The 24,478-nt window shown below is 39.5% G+C and overlaps 3 protein-coding genes across 3 annotated transcripts; 2 read left to right on the forward strand and 1 right to left on the reverse strand.

Moving 5' to 3' along the window:
- Positions 1–270: 270 nt before the first annotated feature.
- Positions 271–11,619, reverse strand: slc25a14 (solute carrier family 25 member 14). The gene is made up of 10 exons (XM_035527547.1): positions 11,466–11,619; positions 10,800–10,898; positions 10,244–10,382; positions 9,402–9,496; positions 7,384–7,462; positions 6,694–6,700; positions 6,547–6,642; positions 3,312–3,436; positions 2,911–3,124; positions 271–2,696 (listed from the first exon to the last, which is right to left on the reverse strand). The coding sequence occupies exons 1-10, from the start codon at positions 11,617–11,619 to the stop codon at positions 2,655–2,657; spliced, it is 1,050 nt and encodes a 349-aa protein (XP_035383440.1). The 3' UTR covers positions 271–2,654.
- Positions 11,620–15,240: 3,621 nt separating this feature from the next.
- LOC113582200 (glucose-dependent insulinotropic receptor) lies at positions 15,241–16,398 on the forward strand. The gene has a single exon (XM_027017860.2). It carries the CDS (start codon positions 15,241–15,243, stop codon positions 16,396–16,398), a length of 1,158 nt encoding a protein of 385 aa, XP_026873661.2.
- A 1,033-nt stretch (positions 16,399–17,431) lies between these two features.
- On the forward strand, positions 17,432–22,740 carry rbmx2 (RNA binding motif protein X-linked 2). Its single transcript, XM_027019525.2, has 6 exons — positions 17,432–17,531; positions 17,914–18,029; positions 18,565–18,616; positions 18,727–18,856; positions 19,309–19,495; positions 20,280–22,740. The coding sequence occupies exons 1-6, from the start codon at positions 17,527–17,529 to the stop codon at positions 20,942–20,944; spliced, it is 1,155 nt and encodes a 384-aa protein (XP_026875326.2). The 5' UTR covers positions 17,432–17,526; the 3' UTR covers positions 20,945–22,740.
- The last annotated feature ends 1,738 nt before the right edge of the window (positions 22,741–24,478 follow it).

Below are 24,478 nucleotides of genomic sequence, written 5' to 3' on the forward strand. Positions count from 1 at the left end.
ATACCTGAACGCAGGCGGTCCCAAAAGGGCCAGAGTTGAAAGCGGTAATTTATCGCGAAACTTATTTGCATGTCTAGACTGGGGCAGTTTGATGCTTTACAGTCATACAATCCAACTATATTAAATTTCTCGAGAAGGGGAAAAAAAACCCGATGTTCAGCAGCAGCTGGTTTTGCAGTGAACGTTCGTTGTTAAGCGATAACCCAATGTCAGCTATTGGAAAAACACATCCCATAAAGTATTTCCAAAATAAAAATGAAACACTCTAGAAACATTTGATGTTGTGTTTTATTGGCAGGGGTACTTCATCATACAAAGTCAAAACAGCCACAGAAAAGAGCCAATTTTATACCCTTCATTAAGCAACAAATGATAAACTTTCATTTTCATCATAGCCAAATACTGTCAAACGTCACAACGAACTTGCTAGGTGAAATGACAGTTGCCAGAGAAGTAATACAGCAAATAGTTATGACAGGGCTCACAGCGCATGGAAAACAAAAAAAAACAAACAAAAAAAAAAACACTGAAAGTAAAGGCCTTAAGTGATTACTACATTTTTTGCTGACCAAAATCCACATTTTCCATGCAGGATTACACAAGGCTTTTTAAATTCAAGACCCATTACGCATCCTCATCCTCCATTTCATACACCCCCCCCCCCCCTTTTATGGCCAATATTAAGTGAATTTTAATAACCCTGTCAAATAAAATGTCCTTTCAATACCCTAGTACAATGGGAGACTTAGAAACCACTGAGATGCACTTGTGTATTTGTATAATGCATATTCCTAGGTTATCAGTAACATGTATGTAATACATTATTTTAACTAAAACAAATAAAAAGTCCTTTGGTTTTGAAAGATTTAAAAAGCTATACAATGTCACAGATTCCAAATAAAAATAGGTTTTGGAACAACTAAGAGTGCAGGGAAAATAATAATAATAATAATAATAATTATAATTATAACAACAACAACAATAATAATAATAATAAACAACAATAATAATTTATTCAAGTGGGGGGGGGGATACAAGTGTGAACTGCCATATGGGTGTCTGTTTGTTGGTTTTGGTTGCACATGGAAATAGGCACACTGGCTAAATTGTTTGAGAGAAAACAACATGGAATATGACTTGGTAAAGAAAGGAGCCAAGATATAAATTGGTTTTAAATGTTAGAGGAGGGAACTTGGCCTGTATAATGTCACTGTAACTCATCTAAGTGTTCCCAAATTGACTTGTCAAACATCAGACAAAGTTATTAGCATTTGTTATTACCCCTAAATCTTAAATGTAGCTCTTTTCCCATTTGGTAGCCGGCAACCAAGAGTCAAGCAGAATACAAGTATATATTAAAACAAACAAAAAGGTTTGACCATGAAATCATTGTGACCAAACGGTAGAGAATGTGTAACAGTACATTCGTAATAATGTGTCAATTTGAAATCCTACCAGCAACCATGCAGTTCTGTACAGTACAGGAGACTTTGGCAATGAGGTCAGCTCGATACACCACATCTTTTATGGAGAGCCTTGATCTTGATTACCAATAAAATAAAAAAAATTTTAAAAAGTTAAAACAAACCCTAGTACATTCGAATGTATAACAGCATTATGTACAGTTTATCATGCCTACCAAAATATTCTACTCTATATTTCACATGTTCTTGTCTGTATACAAACTCCCATACACACATGGTGGTATAGTTGCAAATCCTACAAAAGGCAGCCAGGAGCCCACGTGTCAGGAGTGCTTTCAGTTCTGTGCATGTTCTAGGGAAAATCTCTCTTGCTCTACTGTCTCATATGAAGTTTGATGAAAGACAAAACAACCAGATACCCTAATGGTGAGTAATGCTGAACTAAGAGCAAGTGTCTGCAAGACATGTGGGAGTGCCAATTGTGCATGTTATGTGAAGCAAATGGAGTTCTCAGGCGAAAGATGCAATGTCAACATAGCACCCACTAGTGATTATATTATCTTAGGGATACACTTTCCTAAAGTACAGCCTGTAACAGTTAAATACTGGCATCAGTTTTTCCTCAGTCTCTACAGGTTACAGTAAGGTACTCTGGCAAGTTGATCTGGGCATAATAAACTATTCATTTAAACATACTGGACTATTATACTGGAGTATATTCACTGTAAGTGCATTAGACCCATATGGTATCCACACGGAACCTAGCAATACCCGATTAACTATGCACAACGTAGCATTGCTAGTACTCACCTCAGAAATGAGGGATTTCACTTAGAATATTCAAATACAATTAGGTCACTTAGTCAGTGTGAGGCTTCTCTGGAACTTAACTTGAATCGGTCACCACTTCATGGTCTCCCATCCACTGCATAATCAGATATAATAAGCATTTCCACCTGTAACCCAACAAGGTTTGTGCTCCAACTGTTGACCTTAAATGTTGCTGCCAAGATACAAAAAGCAGGGCGCTGGTGCAAGGACACAAACAAACAAACAAAAAAACAAAAAAAAACAAAAACAAATATGATACTTAAATAGCATGCACATGAGATGAGTGACAGAAGTAGTATAATGAACGATTCAGGAAGGACAAAGACTGAAGGGTTGCAGTGTGTTCCCTTCCACCAACTCACACATATGCTTTTAGCCCATGAAGTGTCACTGGCTCAGCTATAATGGAAGCTTCTTCAGCTGTTCATAGGTGATAAAGAACTAATAAATTAGTTAAGGGTATCAACAGTGTTGGTATGTGTGGTATTTTTAAAAGGCAGTTTAAATTGCAAGTAAAACAAACCAATACCATCTTCAGTAACTAGATGCTCACCCCTAGTGGCCATTCAGTGTAAAAACCAAAAGACACTAAATTTCTGACCTGTATAAAAGGAAGGGAACTTCAAGCAACAAACATTTGCTCATTAAAGGATACGATGATGTTCCAGGGCCCCAGGCGCAGCCAGTTGGGCCAGAACCCCTTATAGAGGGCGAAGAAGCCTTCATTCCTCCAGGTCTGCATGAGTCCATCTAGTGTGCCTTTATATAGGAAGTTCCCAGACAGCACTCGCTGGTTCATCATCCGTGTCCTCACCACATCCACAGGGTTAGAAGCTAGTGCCCCTGCCAGGCCACAAGCAAAACTGGAACTGCAGAGACATGAAACAGGATGAAATCAGGGTTCCTCTATGAACAAAACATGTAAGCAAAATGCTTAAATTGCTCCAAAACCACATTTTTTGAGATTTGACTATGCAGCACATGATACATAGTACATGAATATGAGGGGCTCCATGAACTGATGGGTAAACACTACCTGAAACAAGCTACACTTACATGAAATGAGTCAAAATAGTGTCTCCCATGAGACCAGATCGAATCAGGTGCTTCTTGGTGATGTCATAAACAGGGAGCTCAACACCAACCACAATGGCTGCCCTCTGTGCTGTGGGGATGACACCCTGCAACAGACGAGTCAGCAACAAAGTTATGCAGTCAGCTGAAAAAGGGAAGGGGGGAAATTAAAAAAAAACAAAAAAAAAAACAAAAAAAAACAACCCACACACCCACAGAGAGAGACCACAATAAATCCTGAGTTCTTAAAAAGTACTTGTATATTAAGACACAGATTTTGAAGATATCCTTGTGCACTGTAATGTACCCTAAAGATCCATTTGGACCAAACTTTGCAAACCTCTTGCATACCTTAATTTATAAGTTTCCAATTATGAGACAAATCACTTAAATGGCTTATGAGCTATAGCAATTTAGGTCATATATGGCAAGGCCATAATGACCGACTTAAGTGGACACCTTGGAGAGTAAAAAGTTCTCTTTTTTTTTGTATAATTTCAAATGGAGACTGTTTATTCCTAGGACTAGATGGAAAAGCATTATTTTCACACAATTACTGAATGCAAAGGAAATATAGATCACTTTGGAATGAATGTCATGGTTATATCACTAGCCGTTTTGTGCACATGGCAGAACCAACAACTGTGAAACGGGCACAATCCATGAAACAAAAATGTGTTGTGCTGTTTGAATAAGAACAGAAAGTAATGACCATTTTTATAGAATACCATGGTCAAAGCCACCCTCTGAGGCAAAATGCCACAACAAAAAATTTTTAAAAATGAGGCAAAATGGGCAGTGGTAGCTCAAGTCAAAAAGGTACTTGACATGTAATGGGAAGGTTGCTGGTTCAAGCCTCACCACTGCCAAGTGGTGTTGGGCCCCTGAGCAAGGCCCTCAACCCTCAATTGCTCAAGTTGTACTCAGTTATAATTGTAAGTACTTGTAAGTAAATTGTACTTATTATCTAGCTAGTTAAGTTAGGGATATTACAGCGGGATGCAGCTATGGTGAATGCGATAATGACAGCAGCCATATTACTCATACATATGGCTGATATAATCGATATGTACAACAACCCGCTATCGTCTGACAAACTTTTAAAATAACAAGGTGTCTGGATGATCCATATTCCTATATTCGAACAAATGACACCACTACGTGGTCACTTTCTGCCACTAGTTAAGCAAAACAAAGCTCAGTATACAAACACAAATGATCTATTGAAAAGTGTGTATGTAACCTGCGTCATTTCATGTACATGGGTCAAAAGATGTAGGAGTCATACTTGAGTTTCTTGAATATCGCCCACTAGTGGTAAAGTGTTTTGAAATATCACATCAAATCTCAGACATTATTTAAGCTTGATCATGATTGGACAAAATGAGAAGCCTATCTAATGCCTGCTGAACACAGATAAATTAAGATCAAAATTTGACACTCTGTTAAATCATTAACTTCTTATAGATCAAAGATGCTGCAATGTAGCATTCCATAGTGCCTTCTATTGACATGTTTGCCAACATCAACAGGCCACATTAGAATCGTGCTGAAAAGTGCTTTTAAATTTCACCAAAGTCAGATGATGCATTCACAATGAATTTTTTTTTTGCTAATTTGGATAATATACAGTGCCTCCAAGTAGTATTCAACCCCCTGCAGATTTTGCAGGTTTACACATTTGGAGTTAACTTAGCATTGTGAAATCTGGACTGTAGATGGGCCTGGACATGTAAAATGCACTGCAGCAAAAAAGAATGCTATTTCTGTTTTTTGGGGTTTTTTTTTTTTTATATTTTGCTAATTTTACCAGAGGGTCTATTATTCAACTCCTCAAACCTCCAGAATTCTGTTTGGTTCCCTCAAGTATTAAGAAGTGTTATTGAGGTATTAAGAACAATGAGCTTCACATGCTTGGATTAATTTTCTGTTTTTTCCTGCCTTTTCTGACTATAAAAGCCCCTCCCCAAACAAGTGAACAGCACTCATACATGGTCAATATGGGAAGGACTAAGGAGCATTCCAAGGCCATCTGAGACAAAATTGTGGAGGGTCACAAGGCTGGCAAGGGGTACAAAAGCCTTTTCAAGGGGTTGGGCCTACCTGTCTCCACCGTTGGGAGCATCATCTGGAAATGGAAGGCTTATGGAACTACTGTTAACCTTCTACGGCCTGGACAGCCTTTCAAAGTTTCCTGCCGTGCTGAGGCCAGGCTTGTCCGAACGGTCAAGGCTGACCCAAGGACAACAAGGAGGGAGCTCTGGGAAGATCTCATGGCAGTGGGGACATTGGTTGCAATAAATACTATAAGTAATGTACTCCACCACAATGGTCTCCATTCCAGATAAACACATAAGGTACCTTTACTTTCAAAGCCTGTTGAATTTGCAAAATCTGCAGGGGGTTGAATATTACTTGGAGGCACTGTACATGTATGTGGAAGGCTGAGTTTGCATGTGGTAGCCATATTGTTTTTAATGGAATTTTTTCAAATGCTTTCCTATTCATGGAAATATTTTGACACCAATTTTGTCGAGACTGGTTGAAAAAGTAGGCTTTGCATATTATGCAAATTGCAAAAAATCCATCATGGTGGAAATGAATGGGAGGAGCCTAGGAGAACTCTACAGAAGCCAAAGATTACATTTAGATGTATGGCATTTGGCTGACGCTTTTACCCAAAGTGACATACAATTATGACTGAGTACAACTTGAGCAATTGAGGGTTAAGAGCCTTGCTCAGGGGCCCCCAACAGTGGCAACTTGGGAGTGGTGGGGCTTGAACCAGCAACCTTACATGTCAAGTACCTTAGCCACTGACCTACCACTGCCCTAGATTAACCTTTAAGGTAATCTTTAGATTACCCTAAAATATAATATAGTTTGTCTTATAGTTCAGAAGAAGTCAAGAAAATGTAAAACAAATGTTCTGCAGCACCACTATCAGGCCAATGAAAGTGCCTTGACATTGCCATTTTACAGATGCTGCACCTTGCTGCCAGGTTTGGTGCTTTAGGGCCTTACAGTCTTTGGGGCAAATGACGTTTTAGTCGAAAAGAAATAAGAAGAGTAACAATAAATACTAACACTAATCTGTATCGTTATCAAGATGAGCATGAATTAAAAGTGTGACATCGGTTAAAACCTGCAATAAGGTTGAAATAACCTAAACGAACCCCCCCCCCCCAATCCTGTGGGTCAAGTTGCACAGACTCACCCTCCACAGACCCCTGGTTCCCTCTGTCTGGTAGATTGTTGATGAGTTGGCCATCATGCTGCCTTGGAGCAGGCTGCCCTGAGCCTGCATGCGAATCTGGGCACCAAGCAAAGAGTACCACAGACCCTTCAGAACCACAACCTCCACCTTTTTGCTGCAGCTTCTCTCCTAAAGTCATGGTGTATTTCTCCCCAAGAATAACCCAGTGAGCTGCGGCTGCCCCCCCCCCCCCCCCCCCCAACATATGTAGCAGGTAGGAGCACATATGCTTAAAAGCACTAAAAAGAGCCAAAACACAGGCTTTTTTAATTTAAAGTATTAAATAGAAGTTAATATTTAGTTATATTATAATTAATATATGGTATTAGTGCATGCAAGGTATACCATGGTGTGGAACAGGTACCATGTAAATATTTTTGCATAATCCCATTTGAATGTTCATTTCTTCACATCAAGTGACATTTTCTTATTTTATTCTTATTTACTAGACACAAATGTGTAAGAGATGTATTAAACAGGGGTCCATACATTTCCATCTTCACTACAATGTGAGCTGTATTTTGCATGTTCGCATTTAATTATGTGCGATAACTAGAAGGTACTTAAAATCTATAGGTGGCTCGTGCACCAAACAGGTTGAGATTCTCATATCTTGAACCCCAAACCACCACATACCATATATATAAAATTCTGAGTCTATACCAGAATGCTTAAAAAATAAATAAATAAATAAATAAAATCCATGCCACCCAACTGTAGTGTTGGAATAATTAATCCAGTAATAGGACAAATAGGACTACAACAGAAAACCATTCCAAAATTTCCTACCTTAATTACATCATGTGGGGTTTGCTAACGAGGAGGAACAGAACTCCAGACACCACACCACAGAATACGTTGATAACCATGGTCTCATCTGCAAGCAGCAAAAGTAGTAGATGCTGTTAAAGTAGATCCTGTCTGTGTTGTCCAGAAAACACCAAAGCACAGAGTCAGGCAAGAGCTCTAGTTCTGACTAGGCAGAGCTCTAGTTCTCATGTCTCATTCAGACTGCAGACAGAATAACTATAAAAAATTAAAAAATAAAAAATAAAAAAAAATAAATTTAAAAAAAGGTGAGTGGACACGCACTAAACAAAACTGCAGTTTAGATGAGATTGTTTGATTTGAGATTTACTCTTTTTTATACAATTTGTGTCCCACACACACACACACACACACACAAAAAAGTGTACCTTCTATTTTAACCAAATATCCCTACAAGAGTTACATTGATTGGGGAAAACAAACATGGTAAGAGCACTATTAGTATAAAGCTGCACACTAACTGCACATGTCAAGAGTTGTAAGAGACCCTTATAAAATTAGTGTTGTTAGTCACCACTTTAAAGCTATTAACACTAGGAATAAGCACAAGAAGCAGAGCAGATAACAACAACAACAACAACAACAATCATGATAATCAAGAATAACAAAAACAATAATAACCAAGTATAGAACAATAGTTACAGTAATTCCTTGATCAATGTGACCAAAACTTATTGTGATCCACCACCCGCTGTTCCTTTTGGCATTGGAATCCCACACCAGCAGGCAAAGCCCGTATCAAAATGATGGCACTCCGCTGCTCCCTGCACCATCTACAGTTTAGCCTGTACACCCGTGCTGGAGCAAGTGCCCCGTATCAGACAATGCCCACAACGCAGCTGACAGTGGCGGGCCTGGAAAGTTCTACTGGACGTACCGCAGGCCACAGGTTAGATCTTTTAAAACATCCTACAAGTTCCAAGTTTAATTACCACTCCCTCTGCATACAGCATTGTCTAACATATTGAGGATCACCTTAAATCATGTAGTCTCAGGAAATCTTTAATTAGCTTCATGTTAAGGTTAACTAAGAAAATCAGGTTTTACTTGAACCCCTGCCGACGTAGTCCTGGCGAGGCGTCTTAAACGAGGCAGGCATTACTGGAAAGACTAGCGCTCTCTGCAGGCCGGAGCTGCATACCTACAACAAACAAGCCACCAAGCCCCAATGCAAAGCCAGAGATGCCCTGGCACATGCCGACCAAAAGTCCTTCCTGAGAGCTGGCGTGGCGTGAAGACTTGTTTTGGAACACCTGTTTCTCAAAAGCAAGCAGCAGCCACTGACACGGTGATAGAATTGTGAGTACGTGATAAGGTAACTTCAACAAACTCATACATTTGAGTCAAGAGGATTTTATCTGTGTGGCTGTCAAGCTTCTGCTATCTGCATGACAAGAACAATGTCATTAAATACTACAGGGGAAAAAACAGGATGGTTGCGCGCACTGCGTTTTCTGAGACAGTGACAATGGCAGGGACCGAAACGCATCACTGTTTGTGTTTTGGGGCACTGTTACTCATGTCGGCCACTATTTATTTGTCTAAATTGTAAAACAATTCTTGAGGGATTTGGAAAGCACTTAATTCTCCGACGGTTTACTCTGAATATCAGACCAACACCATAGATCACATCACGTTAAATCCATACCAAAACGCATTGTGACCAGAACGAGCAAAAACAAGACAATACTTTCGATGCAATCATCTAGTATAACTAGGTTGACTGATAAAAGCAAAATGCCGTCGATTTGATTTGTTACACAACTTTTGACTGCTGACGTAGGCTAAAGAGGAAGCATCTCATGTTATCTAGTTGTACATTTATATAGTCAAATATGTCCTTCCCTATACAGAACGATGGTAACACAAGGACAGGGACCCATTTCGATCTCAGCCAAGGCAAAACTATCGGGTATCGCTCATCCAAGCAAAAATGGTGGGTGGCAAACAATGGTAAACGAAGCTGCGGGGAAAGTCTCCACACTCACCTTCAGGGCGGCTTACAAACAGCTTCTTAAGTGTGTTGTACGTGCCGATCTTAATTGTTCCGTATGAGGCTTGTCTTAGGAGAGCAGGCGAGATCCTGAACAACAAAAAGCACACCATCAACAACAAGTAAAGTAGTACAACCATACAAGAATGCTTCCAGTCATCCTCCCAACTGTAGGAGGGGCCCTGCGTGCCGACAACGGCATGCATTACTGAAGCTGCAGTTTTAAGGAAGTGCTGTGGTTGGCAGCACTTGGTGTCCACTGGTCCAATGCAGTGCTGAATAGCGCATCAGTCATGTACTGATATGAGTGGTGACTAGGGTTTCGGGTTTGTCTGCAGCTTTCTTGCTTAAATGATCCAAATTCTACAAACGCAAGCTCAGTGGATGCCAACCTTCAAAAAAAGCACAAGAATTAGCACATCAATGGGAAGCTCAATGACAGGCTTTGAGCTGCGCTATCTATACACACTCTACCCGTGCAACCTAGACCAGCCGATCCAGTATCTCCAGATTACGGCTCAGTATGATGCGGGTGGAGGGCGGAAGGGCCATGGGTACATATCTGTGTACAGCACAGATTTTTAGCTTATTGCAGCTAGGTCGACCATTGAGGCTAATACAATAGCAATGATCAATGAGAAGACTTCACCGAATCACCTAACAGACAACCAGAAGCCTATTAGTGGCTACAACATACAATTGAGAGGGTTCTCCGGATCAAAGGGCTCTCAACAAAAGTAATACCATGAGATTAAACTCTCCGGGGAGAAAACTATCTAGAGCAAACAGCACAGAGCCTCCACTAACTTTCCATTGATGCAGATCACAAGGTCCTACCCAGAGTACAAGGCTCGGATGCCCTCCTCTCGTCCAATCCTGAGCAGGGCATGGAACATGCCCCTGTATCGCACCTCCATGCACTGGGACTGGCCTTGCACCTGCAGGCGTGTTTTCGTCAGATCGATGGGGAAGGTACCTGCATTTAGTTAAAAGAAATTTATGCAAAAATGTATATTAACTGTATATATATTATTTCATTTAAAATTATTTAAATATGTAATACATGTTATATGTAAAAATTGGGAGTCAATTTAGTTCTATGGAATGGCGCAAATAAACAAAACGAACACAGATCAGAGCTATTTTTATACAGTAAAGAAATTAAATATGGCTAGGTTAGTTTATTCGTTTCTTACTTGGCCTTTCTTATGCATGTGTTTGCGCGTGTATATATGTATATATCTTTGTCGCATTTAAAGCACACGTAATAGATTAATAACTGTGCTACTTACATTCAGAGATGACATTTATATTTTCGTGGGCCGAGTACGACATTATGACATTTCAACACTAAGGCAGAGCATCGTTTAAAAACAGCAGGTGCACCGCTCACCAAATTCGGCGACGATAGAGGCCATCCCCCCATAGACAAATGGTTTCCAGTTCAGGTTTGCCATTTCTGTTGCGGTCCCCTCAGCTTGGTGGAGGCCCACTAAAAAGAGCAAACATCCAAAAGAGCTATAAAGAAGTTGTTTCAATCGCACATTGTAAAGCATCCTCCAGCCCGTTATTAATACATCCAGTGTAGTCAGCTGCATAGCCAAATGTGCACCGGAAAAAACGCCTGCATTAAGGATTCATGCAAGCGCCATAGCAAGTCTTCCACAATTGGACTGGTTACAAAATCTGCCAATCAGACAACAGTGGCTACTGGTTGGATGACATGATCTTCGCTTGCACCCACTTCCGTTAATGGTAGGGTTGACTGACTGCAGTACACAATTCTCTGAAACCTACTCACATTTAAGTCAGTAATATTCACTTGTGAGTAAAAGGCATTACAAATACAACCAAAATGTCTTTTTTAACTAGAATTATTTTTATACGTATAACAAAGTACCGTTTTATGGCGTTTTACAGGTAAACTCGCCTAGCTAACTAGCAAACAGTATTCAACTAGTACAATTAGCTAGCTGACCGTTTAGCGAGCGTCTGGCTAGCATGGGTAGCTAGCTAAGAGAAAACTATTCTCACATCAGTAAAGTCGAAAACAACGTACCTTTGCATCTACCGTAACTATCACATATAGCGCACAAGTACCTGAAAAGTAGTGACGAAGTATTCTTCGCTATTTTATTTTTGACTCCATCGTCCTGACAAGTAAGCTTGCCGTACTTGACACGCAAAAACTTCGCAAGGTAGTTGGGTCTCATTTGCCCATGATTAGAGGAAAAACGGGAGCAACTTTCCGGAAGTTCAACCCCCTTTTCAACACGCCGCCCCGTTCCCGTACCAAAGTCCCCCTGTAGCACGAACGTCTCTGCATTTCGATGTCAAATTTTTTTTTTTTCTGTTTTACACCTGTAAATTGCATTTAACAATATAAAAACCTGTAAAATGCATTATTGCCAACAGTGTTGCAAACAATAAGTTTATATAGGTCTAAAAGTTACCTGATGTAAATGACTTCAAAGATTCAGCTGATTTTTGCAGGAATATCTTACGTAAATTTCTCACCTAAAAATGTCATATTACAGTATTGAAAGATAAAGTCCAAGCATGTAAATGAATAGGCCTACCTGTTGTATTAAGGTAGATTACTTGCAGTTTAATGTATTTTATGGTGTGAAACCTACAGGAGCCTTGCTTTTAAGAAAACTTAATGTCCAAAAACCTAAGCAATTACATTAAAATGTAGTCTACTTAAAAAATACACAGTAACCAAAGTAACCTTTGCAGGTGTCAAATTAGTATAGACCCTACTGCAATCAAAATACATTTTAAAATGCATTTTTATAGATGGAGTAAAAGCTCAGTGTCTCCAAAAATGTAAATAACCACCTGAATAACAAATAAAAACGTTACTTATGTATAATAGACAAGCACATTTACATTACATTGTCCCTCTGCTGTTGAGTATAGACCTTGAGTATGAGTAAGTAGATGTTACTTACCGACTGTAAATAAAACGTCACAATAAATAAATATGTTAGATTTATTTCATTTAGTTAACAGATTGATAATACAGTCAAAAAGAATAATGTGAATATGCAAATTGATTTCATTCTTAACTGGGAATACTTACAAAACGTCTTGGTAGAATTACTGCAGTTAATAAAATAAGTGTGTTGCAGGGTACCGTTTCCCTTGCTGCTTTTCAGTCACATGACCCATCTGCACTGTACAGGATTGTGTTTTTCTCCACATGTCATGTGCCCATGCAGTATATATAATGCTTTTAATATTACCCAAAACCTTAAACAAATAAGGCATTAGTACATTCACATGTCCTAGGCAGGTTCTCAGCAAGTAACCACCATTCTGGAGTATCAACTGGAACCCTAACCATTCCATATAGGTACCCCATAAACATTCCATACAGGTACCTCAACGCCATTCTCACTGTACACTTCAGCAGTGGCATTATCTTCAAATTATACCACACATTTATGGCTTAAAATGACAATTGCCTGTGTTAGAAAAAAATATTAGTGAAAAAGACAAAACTATTCTATATGTGATTAAAAAATACTTTCAGTCTCAAAAGGAGAATTCTCTGAATAATGCCGTGTTCTAAGGCTAATGATGCAATGTCAGTGACATAGAGCTCTCTCTGATGGAGAAGGCTGTAGATGATCCTGTGGTGGTGCCTCCTCATAACCTCCTTACAGTGTGGCATGAGGCAGTCTCGCTACATGCTGGTACAGCTGCAACTAATACCAGATTCCTATAGCAAATTGGAGGAAAGATGCCTGCAGTTAGTTGTTATGCCTAGTAAACAAGGAATAGAGGCTATAAAACTGTGTGCCCTTTCAAACACTGAACAAAAGTTTCTGAGTTGAAGGCCTTGATGTAATTTTTGGTTTCTATTAAATACTACTGTTAGTATGAGTAGAGCCCAGAGACAGCTAAACCTTACTTTCATCTTTTTCTCAAATGGAGTGCAAACATTGGCACCCTAGCACCCTTGCACCCTGCCAACCTACCACCCTATCACCCTGGCATGTTACAGACACACGACAGCAATGGACTCAAATGGCCTCAAAAAAGAGCACTGTGCACACATAATATACCATCAAAGAGAAGCAGGGGAAATTCCAAGAACCTGTGTTTGTGACACCCACAGAACCCATGTTAAAAGTTAAAACTTACTGGCTGCCCTGAGAGATACAGCTGTTCCTGTCTGGGTGAAGACAAAAGATGGAGGCCAGGCAGTACACACAACACAACAACATGGGCAGTAGTCTCCTTTTTAAAGGTATTTTCTGCTCCACACCCTGATGAACCTCACTAGAGGCATAATGAAAGAGTGGGCACTGCTGAGAGTTCCTTCCTTACTCAATTGAGGGATAAAGTTAGAAGGGGTAGACATGTGTAGCTAACCAACACCCTAGTGTAAACAGCCAGGGGGCAGAGTGTGATGATGGACAGAATAACTGCTGAGCACTGCTGCAGTCAGTAGCACTGAACAGTCTAGCAGGACGCATGCCGCATTGTCTGCTGTTTGGGAGGGGCTTTATACTGTAGCTTGGCCATAAAAAACAATCTTTCCCTGGCATGAAGGGGACTGTAGTGTGTAGTGTGGATGTGTTGTAGTGTGTGCATGTTGCTGAAATATGTTGTGTGTTTGTGGTACACTGCGGTCAATTGCAGGACCTGTAGGAGCTGTAGATGAAGAGGAAGTTGGAATGAAGTCTTGATCCCTGCTGCAATAACTATTAAAAAGTCACATTTATTTGTGCTGTCTTTTACAGATTTCCCATGAAAACAAATAGTGCCAAGTGGCCTCAACTCTTCAGCAAATTGTTTTTGCTTTATATTTGGGAAATATATTCACTCATAGATCATGCTACCATTTTATTGAAGTGCATGATTAAAAGAATGGGAAACAATCAGGAAATCCTACAACCTATCTATCTATCTATCTATCTATCTATCTATCTATCTATCTATCTATCTATCTATCTATCTATCTATCTATCTATCTATCTATCTATCTATCTATCTATCTATCTATCTATCTATCTATCTATCTATCTAATAGCTAGAACCATGCCATAATACAACAAGGACAGACATTTAAATTACATAAAAGAGAATACTGGTACATTTTCTGTAACAAAAGAAAAAATATCTCAGATATTGATCTTATTTAAACTGAATTATACACATGAGAGAGCAATTTTGAGTAAGGTGGAAGTTAAAGCAAGAGGTAAATTTTTACTAACCTGTCCATCATTGCTTTTTTCGTGGAATCTGGTTAATTCTCACAACTGGATGGAATATATTTCCTAGGTAGTTTTAAGGATCAGCTTTTTGTTACTGTCACAAGCAAGGAACAAGCAGCATAATGTGAAGTTCTTAAGTTTTGTCATTTTGTCGTTAAGTGTTAAAATAACTATAATAATTAGCCAAGCAATATTATTGGACACTTAAATTATGTTGTTTTTTTGTTTTTTTTTTGCTAATGCTTTGAATTCCAAATACAGTTTTGATGGAAAAGAGCATTTTCCAGCAGGAAGTATGCACTTACAGATGCGCTGATGGGACTTGGATGACAGCCAGCCTGGACAAAGGTCGAATCAACAAAACCACAGCAGAAGCTAGGGACATCCTTTGCCTCTGTGGTAGTAAAGAGGCGCCTATCTCCACACAGCATTCCCGCTTCCAAAGATGACACTTTAGTCTGCTTCTTGAACAGAATCTCTTTCTTGGATCACACTGGATGATGATTGATTATTATTCAGAAAGATAAATGAATGATGATGAATGATGCAGATTCCATGTACAATCCTTTTTTGGGGAAATTCCAGGACCTGAGGACAGAAATCAGAATGATGGTCACTCAAAATGGGACTGTATCTTCTATGGGCAGGAGGGAGAACTACTTAGAAAACTTTACTTCAGCCTCTCCAGTCTACATGAGCCCTGCTCTGGCAGCCATAGACATTGCAGTCATGGGTTGGACTCTCAGTGTGGGATCTATTCTGATCATCTCCATCAACCTCCTGGTAGCCATTGCCTTGGTCTTGCTGATCTACAAGAAGGGAAGCCAGAACTGGTGCTTTGTCTTAAACCTGGCCGTGGCCGACATTCTGGTGGGTCTGGCCATTACAGGCATAGCCAACGACACGGTGAAAGGACACCTGTCCTCCATGCATAAGGAGGCGTGCTTGCTACGCATGGCCTTTATTATCGCTCCCTCTGCAGCCTCAATCCTCACCATGTTCTTAATCTCACTTGATCGCTATGTGGCAATCAAGATGCCGCTGCGCTACTTGCAGCTCATGGACAAGAGGACAATAGTGGGTGCTTTGGCATCCCTGTGGCTGCTCTCCACAGTGGTAGGTTTCCTGCCCAGCATGGTGGAGGAGATGCAGCATGGTCATTATGGGAGCTTGTGCACCTTGTTCTCGGTCATCGACCCACAGAGCATCATCGTGGTCTTCTGCGTGACTTTCTTCCCCGTGCTCTTGGTCTTCATCTACTGCTACCTGGACATCCTGAAAATTGCCTGCAGACATCAGCGCCGCATCCAGCAGACCACGCAAACTGGGTTGCGCTGCCTACCACCCAGTCACTACTGTGCGCACGTCAAGGCCCTGAAGACCGTTGCTGTGCTAGTGGGCTGCTTCACGCTTTGCTGGTGCCCGTTCTTTGTGGTGAGCATTGTACAGGTGCTCTGCCAGCCGTGCGAGCTTTACCGGTTTTTAGAGTACCAACTCTGGTTTCTGGGTCTCTCCAACTCCCTCATTAACCCTCTGGTCTATGCCTTCTGGCAGAAGGAGGTGCGGCAGCAACTCTTTTATATGTTTGCTTGCATTAAAGCCAGTCATTGCTGCATTAAGGTCTCAGAAAGATGCCACATAGACAACACAGTTGCCACTCAGACTAGAATCTCTCTTGAACAGACATTGCCTTGCCCATTTATTTTTTGGAAGCCTGCCACAATGCCTCATGCTGCACCAAATTTCTGTCAAGGCTGTGTGTAACAAACAGTGTGTGGTCAGTGATCATAGGACACTGCTAAGTGTTTTGACGTCTACAACTAAATGGAAACTGTATCAGATAATGGATATGGGGTCTTGAGAGCCAGTCCCTTTTATTCATGTCATGGAACAGATGGCTTTATTTACTTTATGGCTCAGTTTCTTTTGCTTACCTAAAGCCAAGTACTTATGGTCTGATGATTCAGTTCCAGTTGTTTTCATTGTCAATGTAGGCTTGTAAAAGATAAGACTGTCTAACATGAGAACCATCTACCTGCATCTGTTGAGTTTTAATTGATCGATTATGAAGAGTATGTGAATTTTTATAGCAGTACAGAAATGTAAAATGTTAACACTGTTTTTTCATGATAGTTTACAGGTTTTTTTTTCTTCATGATACAGTATATACTGTATAATGTAACAGATACAGAGCTATATGTGTGATGTATGTATTCAGTTTTGGAAATGTAATTTTTTATTATCATCCATAAAATAAATAAATAAATATCCCATGCAAGGCTATAATAAAATGATTCAATACATGATTTCAATAAAAGAAAAATGCTTTATCAGTAGTTTCAATTAAAGGACAGATGATCTTTTTAAAAGGTCTTTGTTATTTTCATCCCATACTTTTTATTGTTGGTTCTCGTCATTTATAATCACTCAGAACAAAGCATTGGGCAGAAGCTTGAACATAGCTATGAACGCAGCCCTGAGCGCTTGCTATACTCTAAGTTTTTGAAATGAGGTTTAACTGGGTTTTGAAACCTGAAGTGATTGCTCCACAATGTGTTTAGCCCAATAAGACGCTGCAGAGGAGTGGCAAGTAGACTATCAGTAAAGCTGTGCTATGGATCATGGCCAAAAAATAATTTAAATAAGATGTGAGCTGAAAATAGCAAATGCATGTTTTTTTGGATTTAGGCTACTTATGGATAGTAGCCTTCTACCCTATTACAGTTTCTAACCACAGGATCGCTGGATTATGAAAGCCTGTTTTATTCTACACTAAACATCAGTACCCATAACTCCTGAACGTTTGCCACGCGGAAGAAAATCCTACGTCGACATATCGAAATTTGCCGGCGGAAGTGCTTGCATGTGTGCAAGAAAATAAACCTAGCTACAATGAAGTAAGTGTCCGTTTCAGTGGTTTGCAGTGTTGCTAGCTAATCGGTCACACATGCAGGTATTTGCTATAAAGTGGCGGAACATAAGTGCGAGCAATGCTACTACTTCTATTGTTTTAATGTTGCGGGAACTGGCAATCTAGTCAGCTAGCTAGTCTAGCCAGCTAACTAGCTTAGCCATCAAAATTAATTTTATGGATTAGGCGGTGCGCTTAACATGTTTATTTTTACCTTATCACTTCAGTCAGCAAGCTATAGTATAGTGCCTTAAAATCGTGAATGTCAACATTATGCCCGAGTCAGTACTTGCCATACATGTTAGATCAGTTTAAGTAAAAATCATACACCTGTTTGTATGTATGTATGTATGTTGTTTTTTCCACAGCCCGCTTACCAAGGTGAAGCTGATTAATGAACTAAATGAAAGAGAAGCTCATCTCGGCATTAAAGACTCGGTGTCTTGGCATAGCGAGTACAAGAACAGTGCCTGGATTTTTATTGGTGAGGGACATGATGATAAACATTCTACACCTTCCACATTAATCTTGCGGCTAGTTTATTTGGAGAACGTGGAATTTACAGAAGTCTTTCTCTAGCGGTCCCTCGATAAAATACTATGAAAATTTTGTTTCAACCAAGATGAGTTAAATGAATTGTTAATGGTTATACATGCGATGTCACCCTTATAAATGTAACTACTGTTATATTACAGATTTTCAATTATGTATGGAATTTGGGTTACAGTAATGAAGGATTTGTTCTCTATCAGATGGTGCCAACAATATTCAAATACTTGTTACACTGCATTTTGTGCTGTGAATAGTACTATAACCTGTGATGACATGAGTTGTCACAGAGTTTTTAAGAAATTAACTTGATGCATGTACTGTATAATTAATTAATCTCCTCATATATTTCCCATGAGTACTTTAGAATTAGAACAGCACCAGAATAGTAAAATTTGTAAAAGTGCTTTTAATGGATCAAAGTTTGTCATACTGAAATATTTGCCATTGTTTTCTGTTGTGATCTGTAGGTGGATTTCCATATGAGCTCACAGAGGGAGACATCATCTGTGTTTTCTCTCAGTATGTCCAGTTTGCTCTCTTGCTTCCATCTCAAAAGCAGAAAAGATCAGTATATGGTTCTTGTTCTGTATTTTATTTATTGTAGTCTTTTTTCTTTGTTCATGTGTCAGGTATGGAGAGATTGTCAACATTAACTTAGTACGAGATAAAAAGACAGGCAAGTCAAAAGGCTTTTGCTTCCTTTGCTATGAAGATCAAAGAAGCACCATACTGGCAGTGGATAACTTTAATGGTATAAAGGTAAAAATCAGCATTGAACAGCAATCCAACAAGAATAACTATGTAATACAGTATATATACAGCCACTTTTCAATTCTCAGAATATAGATCCAAAGGGACAGTCAGAAAATTCACAAAAATTCTAATCCTTGCTTTTCTATTAGACTAAGTTATACTGCTTTTTGGCTCTGTTTTATGTATTGACATATATGGCCTGAAATGAAAAGAGAAATAATTAGAGCCATTTTTATACAAATGTTCTTTTCAGATGTGAGCTACTGTGTCAACCTTATTAATAATAGAAATTGCTATTTTTAATTTCACATTGTAAATGGAAATGTAAGCCCTTGAACACAATACTGCAGTATAAATGTCTGGGAGGTTTGGGACTTAGGACGTGGATTGGCTATTATATGTGAATATTTTTGCTGTTGTAGGGAATACCTCAGACTTTATGTTTGGCGCTTCTATAGATTAAAGGGCGGACCATACGGGTGGACCATGTCGCAAATTATCGCCCTCCCAAGGATTCAGAAGACATTGATGATGTCACCAAGCGGTTGCGGGAGGATGGCTGTGCCCCCAAACTGCCTGCTGCTTCATCATCTGTGTCAGAGTCTGAGGAAGAGTATCTTTTACCTATGAAGAAACAAAAAAAGGGTAAACCATATCTTGTACATTCACAATCTATCTTTTAAAAAAAAATATATATCTTTTAATTGTTCATACAATGACAGCACAGTGTGCACAGCACAGACTACAGACACTGCACATTTTACATTTATCAAGGATAAATGTAAAAAGAAAGGGGAAAAATTGTACAAACTAAGGTGCAAGTGCATTTGTGCTGAATATAAATTATGCATAAGCAACCACTGTGAGAACAAGTAAAGAAAAAAATAAACTCACTGAACAAACATGCCCAGTAAAGGGTAGGGGAAATCGGGGAGAAAGGTCCTTTTGAAATCTTAAATCTTAATAAATAGTCGTGGTGCAGATAACTGATATACTGCAACAGATAAGTCAGACGAAACTGCATTACAGAGTGGCAGGGGGGAACCAGACTAGCTTTAAGTACTCAAGAAAAGGATCCCATATCTTAAAGAATTTACGGGTGGAGCCTCGTAATGTAGCTCTCGTTTTTTTCTAAAGAAATCTTTCCATCAGTGAAAAACAGATGGTGGGGCAATTGACTTCTAGCTAATAAGGTCGCAAAATGCCTTGTAGCTTGGCATCAAGAGGGTGGATGGCAACACACCAAACAAGATGATCAAGCGTTACATATAGAATCTTGGAAAGAACTTGGAATATGTCAGACTAATATTTAAGAGATAACACAAGCTATCTTAAACAATCTAGCCATGCGCATTCATAATTTTTGTGGAACGTTCCAAAGATTGTATTTTTTTTAATTTAGTAAATAATGGGCCTTTTATGATGTCAGATAAGAAAGAAAAGAAGAAAAAGAAGAAGGAGAAAAAAGAAAAAAAGAAGTCATTAAAGGAAGAGAGAGGTGAGACACAAGCTGAGTCTCCTTCAGCTCCTCCTTGGAAGGTGAAGAAACAGAGGGAGGACTCTGGGCATGAGAGGTACACCCTGAAGGGGCCGCAAGAATCCAGAGGGGAGCGACCTGGACAAGAGGCGAGAAACCCACGGGAGCGACTAGAGGAAGCAGAACGATCCAGAGAGCAACAAGGCAGTGGCAGGAGAGGGGAGAGAGACAGAGGGGATGACAGGAGGGTGGACAAGAGCCGAGAGGAGGGCAGAGGAAAAGAAGATGGCCGTCTGCACGAGAACAGAGAAAGGGAAAGGGAGCGAGACAGGGGCAGAGAGGGCGACAGGGAACGAGAGAGGGAGCGAGACAGGGAACAAGAGCGAGAGCATGACAGGGAACGAGAGAGGGAGCGAGACAGGGAACGAGAAAGGGACAAGGACCGGCAAAGGGAGAGACACAGTGGTAGGGAGACTGAAAGAGAACGAGACAGGGATGTGGACAGAGAGAGGAGAGACAGGGAAAGAGGGAGAGATTGGGAAAGAGACAGAGATCTGGACAGAGGGAGTGCTAAACACAGAGACCACAGCGTAGACAGGCAGTATAGATGGAATTGAATTATGCAGAGCAACTCCACCAGACACTTGTGCATGCATTTGGTCCAGAAGATGCTCCTGTTATCCAACACATGTTAATTCTTCAATATAGTTAAATTGGTTTTGCTGGGGGGTTTTTTGTTTGTTTTTTTTTGCAATACATTTTTATGTTTGTGGTAATTCTTGCAAATAAATGTTTCAATTTGCTACACATGTATATTTGACATAAATATTTTATTTTACTTTAAATTGATACGAAGAACAAAATAGATTTATGGGTAATACAACAAAATTTCATTTTTCTCAAAAGCATAAGTGGTACCATCAGAAAAAAAGTTACATATAGCTTTAATTCTGTAATGAACTTTAACTCATGGAAGGTATTTTTATTTTTAAAAAAGGTTATACAAGACCCAACAGATAATGTGCACATTACCATCTTGTACCCGCTCAACAGGAATTCAATAGCATTTCTGCATTGCTAATATTACAATCAAATAATCTCTATAGCCACATTAACATATTTAGCAACCCAAGAAGCAAAACTACACAAATATACTCTGAATAAATTAACATTTCTCAAATGAGAAAGGAATGTTGGACTGCTGTTTCTCCTAACACTGATCTTAACCAATGCCAGCCAAAGTTGCAGAATATGAAAGAAATGAAGGAGTTTGGTTATTTGATGACATCTGGAAAGCTAATATCTACTTTGTTAATGTCATCTAGTCTAGCTCCATAAACATGGAAGGGCGTGAACTGTTATCCCCACAGGTGAGGAATGCAAGTGGATTAACCTGACATGATTAATCATGTCATCATAGTCCTGATGTTCTATTTCTTGCCTGGTTTTTATCATAGTGCTTACAGAATATCCTCCTAATATACACAGTAAACAACTGCTGAGATTTGTATTTGGTTAAATTATTACCGCTGAGCTTATGGTCACTAGATGAATGTGAGTGCTAATCACATATGGACCCAGAGATGTGGACATTTTCAGAAATCTACTTTCCCTGCTATAGTTATTGTAATAGTTAACAGCATTACTAAAAGTAGAATTTAATCACAGATGTCACAATATTAGGTCTTTGGACTGAGATTTGTGTAATTCTGTAAAATGTCTTTTCAATTTCCCTTCAATGTTTATAAAAATGAAGATACATCATTTCAGAATTTACAGAAAGAAGCAGAAGAATTTGGTGAGGCAGACCTTTCCACATACATAAATACTTGAACAAATATTTTTAACGAGTAGTGAAAACTTCACATCCCAGATTTTACAGTTGCACAAATGACAACAAAGAAAGACTCACTCCTTTCCTGGGTAAGGTGAAGTTACTCCCTATTTCTATGTCATATGCAAACAGACACATTACTTATTCCCCTAAAAAGGTGATAATTTTCAGAAGTTATTTTAAAGTCTGCATGGAAAGCATCAAACCAATTTAGGACTTGCCAGTAGCTCTGTCATGTAAATAGAGTATATTTCTACTCTATGGTTCTCACTAGTTTATTATCAGTGATCTAGGCATTTACTGTTGCTGCCGTGATTGGGAGCTAAGACATACCCCTCAACAGACTACCTGCTCCCATCATCAGAATGCATTTATTCAGTGTCCTGTCCATTTCTATTAAGGGGTGTCTGGTCTGGAATATTGGGGGTTTGAAACAGATGGCAGTATTCTGACGACGTGTGTGCTGGGCTGCTAAAAACATATTTGGGACTTAATCTAGAAAACATGTTAAAGACCAGGCTGGATTTGGATATGGAAATTATATTATATTAAAAATTATATTAAATAACCTATTACTAATTTCACCCCCCCCCCCCCCCATTACATTGTTTCTTCTCTAGCTAATAAATCAAATACGTGATCTCTCGCTCCCTTCACACAAGGTTATGGTTCTAATGGTGGTGCTCTCACTTGATGTGCTTGTAGCCTTACAGTCTAAATGATCTTCATACGCTTAAACTTCAAACTGTCCAGTTTTCCTGCTGAACATCAACCACAACACATACATTTCACTATTCTTAAGAAGAGGCTCGGTTTATGGTAAATTACCTTATTAATCTCAGAGACAATGAGGCTTAAGCCTAAAATGCAATGTCCATCTACCGGTAGTAAGTAACTATTTCCTAGGCTCAATAATATCACAAGCACAGCAAGCAAGCTGAAATCACCTAAATTTCAATTTGTTCTGGTAGGTTTTAACCTTGTAGCACAACCCATCTCCTCACTGTTCTGTTTGGACATACTTTACTATGTCTGGAGGCGGATGGGATGCACTTCATAACCGCAGTAAAAAGAACCATGTTAGGCAGAGGCAGGGCTTCCACATACAGAACTGTGTGAAGATGCCTGACCTTTTTCCAATGCAATACCTTTTAAACAATATTTTGGTTTTATATTTATTGTTGGTCATGTTGTCTGCTGTATCAGTGCTGGACCAAAAAGTCTCTTGGCTAGTGTCATTTTTGGTGCTACTTCTGATGACTGGAAAGAAATATTGTTCTAGAAGCTGGAACCTTCATGAACAGTGGTCAACTCAATTTAGTATGTGGGTTTTATAAATGGAGTATCCTCTTCTGTGCTCTATTATTTTCCCCTCGAAATAGCATATTAAGTTGCTGTGACAACTAGATTCCACATATTTGTGAAGCAGACACTAACTCAATCACATATGAGCTCACCAAATTACTCACATTTCCTTCCAATCCTACACAATGTACAAAATATCAACATAAAGTCACTTAAAATAAAAACACAACCAGATACATTTTCCTTGATTACACATAAAACATTAGGGATTAACATTTACATATTTAAATTAATTAGAAGTATGACAAAGAACTGAGTTTGACTTTGAGCTGAGGGAATCTGGCTTTTGCTGAGCAGAAAACCACCCGGACCACCAGGGTCCAAAGAGGTCCGTGCAGTCCACTTGGAGACGCGTTTGAGGTCATCAGAGGTATTTGAGTAGAGGTTGGATTCCTTGTCCAGGTTGAGTTGTGTGAATGGTGCCGCTGTGGAGCTCTGGGGTCTTATGAACATGGACGTCTCATGTCCCCATAATGCCACTATTTGTGAAGAAGTCTCAAGAGTCTTTTCAAGACACTAGCGGTTTGGATCACAGCGACCTGATCATCAGCAGGAGCCCTGTTGGGCTCTGAAAGGTTGTGTTTGTATACAAGTAAGGCGCTGTAGGTCGACTGGCCTACGGAACGTGGAGGGGGTGAAAAACAAACCCTCCACCTCTCATGGAGCTGCAGTGTAAAAGAGTGAGACTCTAAACAACCCATTTAAAGAGACATCACGATAACACAAAGGACAACAAAACTAGATTCATGTGAATATTTACAAAAAGGCCATATGTTCTCAATGATGACCTCGAACAGAACAGAGGGATGAGGGAAGAAACATATTCAGTCAGCTGGGAAACCCTGAACCAGTCCAATGCAGTGTGTGCACCTAAGAGCAGATGCTCATTAATGCCATGCAGGATTGCATTTATTTACATGCAGCCATCAGTGACTGGCTACCAGTATGTGTC

Source organism: Electrophorus electricus, chromosome 6 (assembly GCF_013358815.1).
Source record: "Electrophorus electricus isolate fEleEle1 chromosome 6, fEleEle1.pri, whole genome shotgun sequence".
Lineage (NCBI taxonomy): Eukaryota > Metazoa > Chordata > Actinopteri > Gymnotiformes > Gymnotidae > Electrophorus > Electrophorus electricus.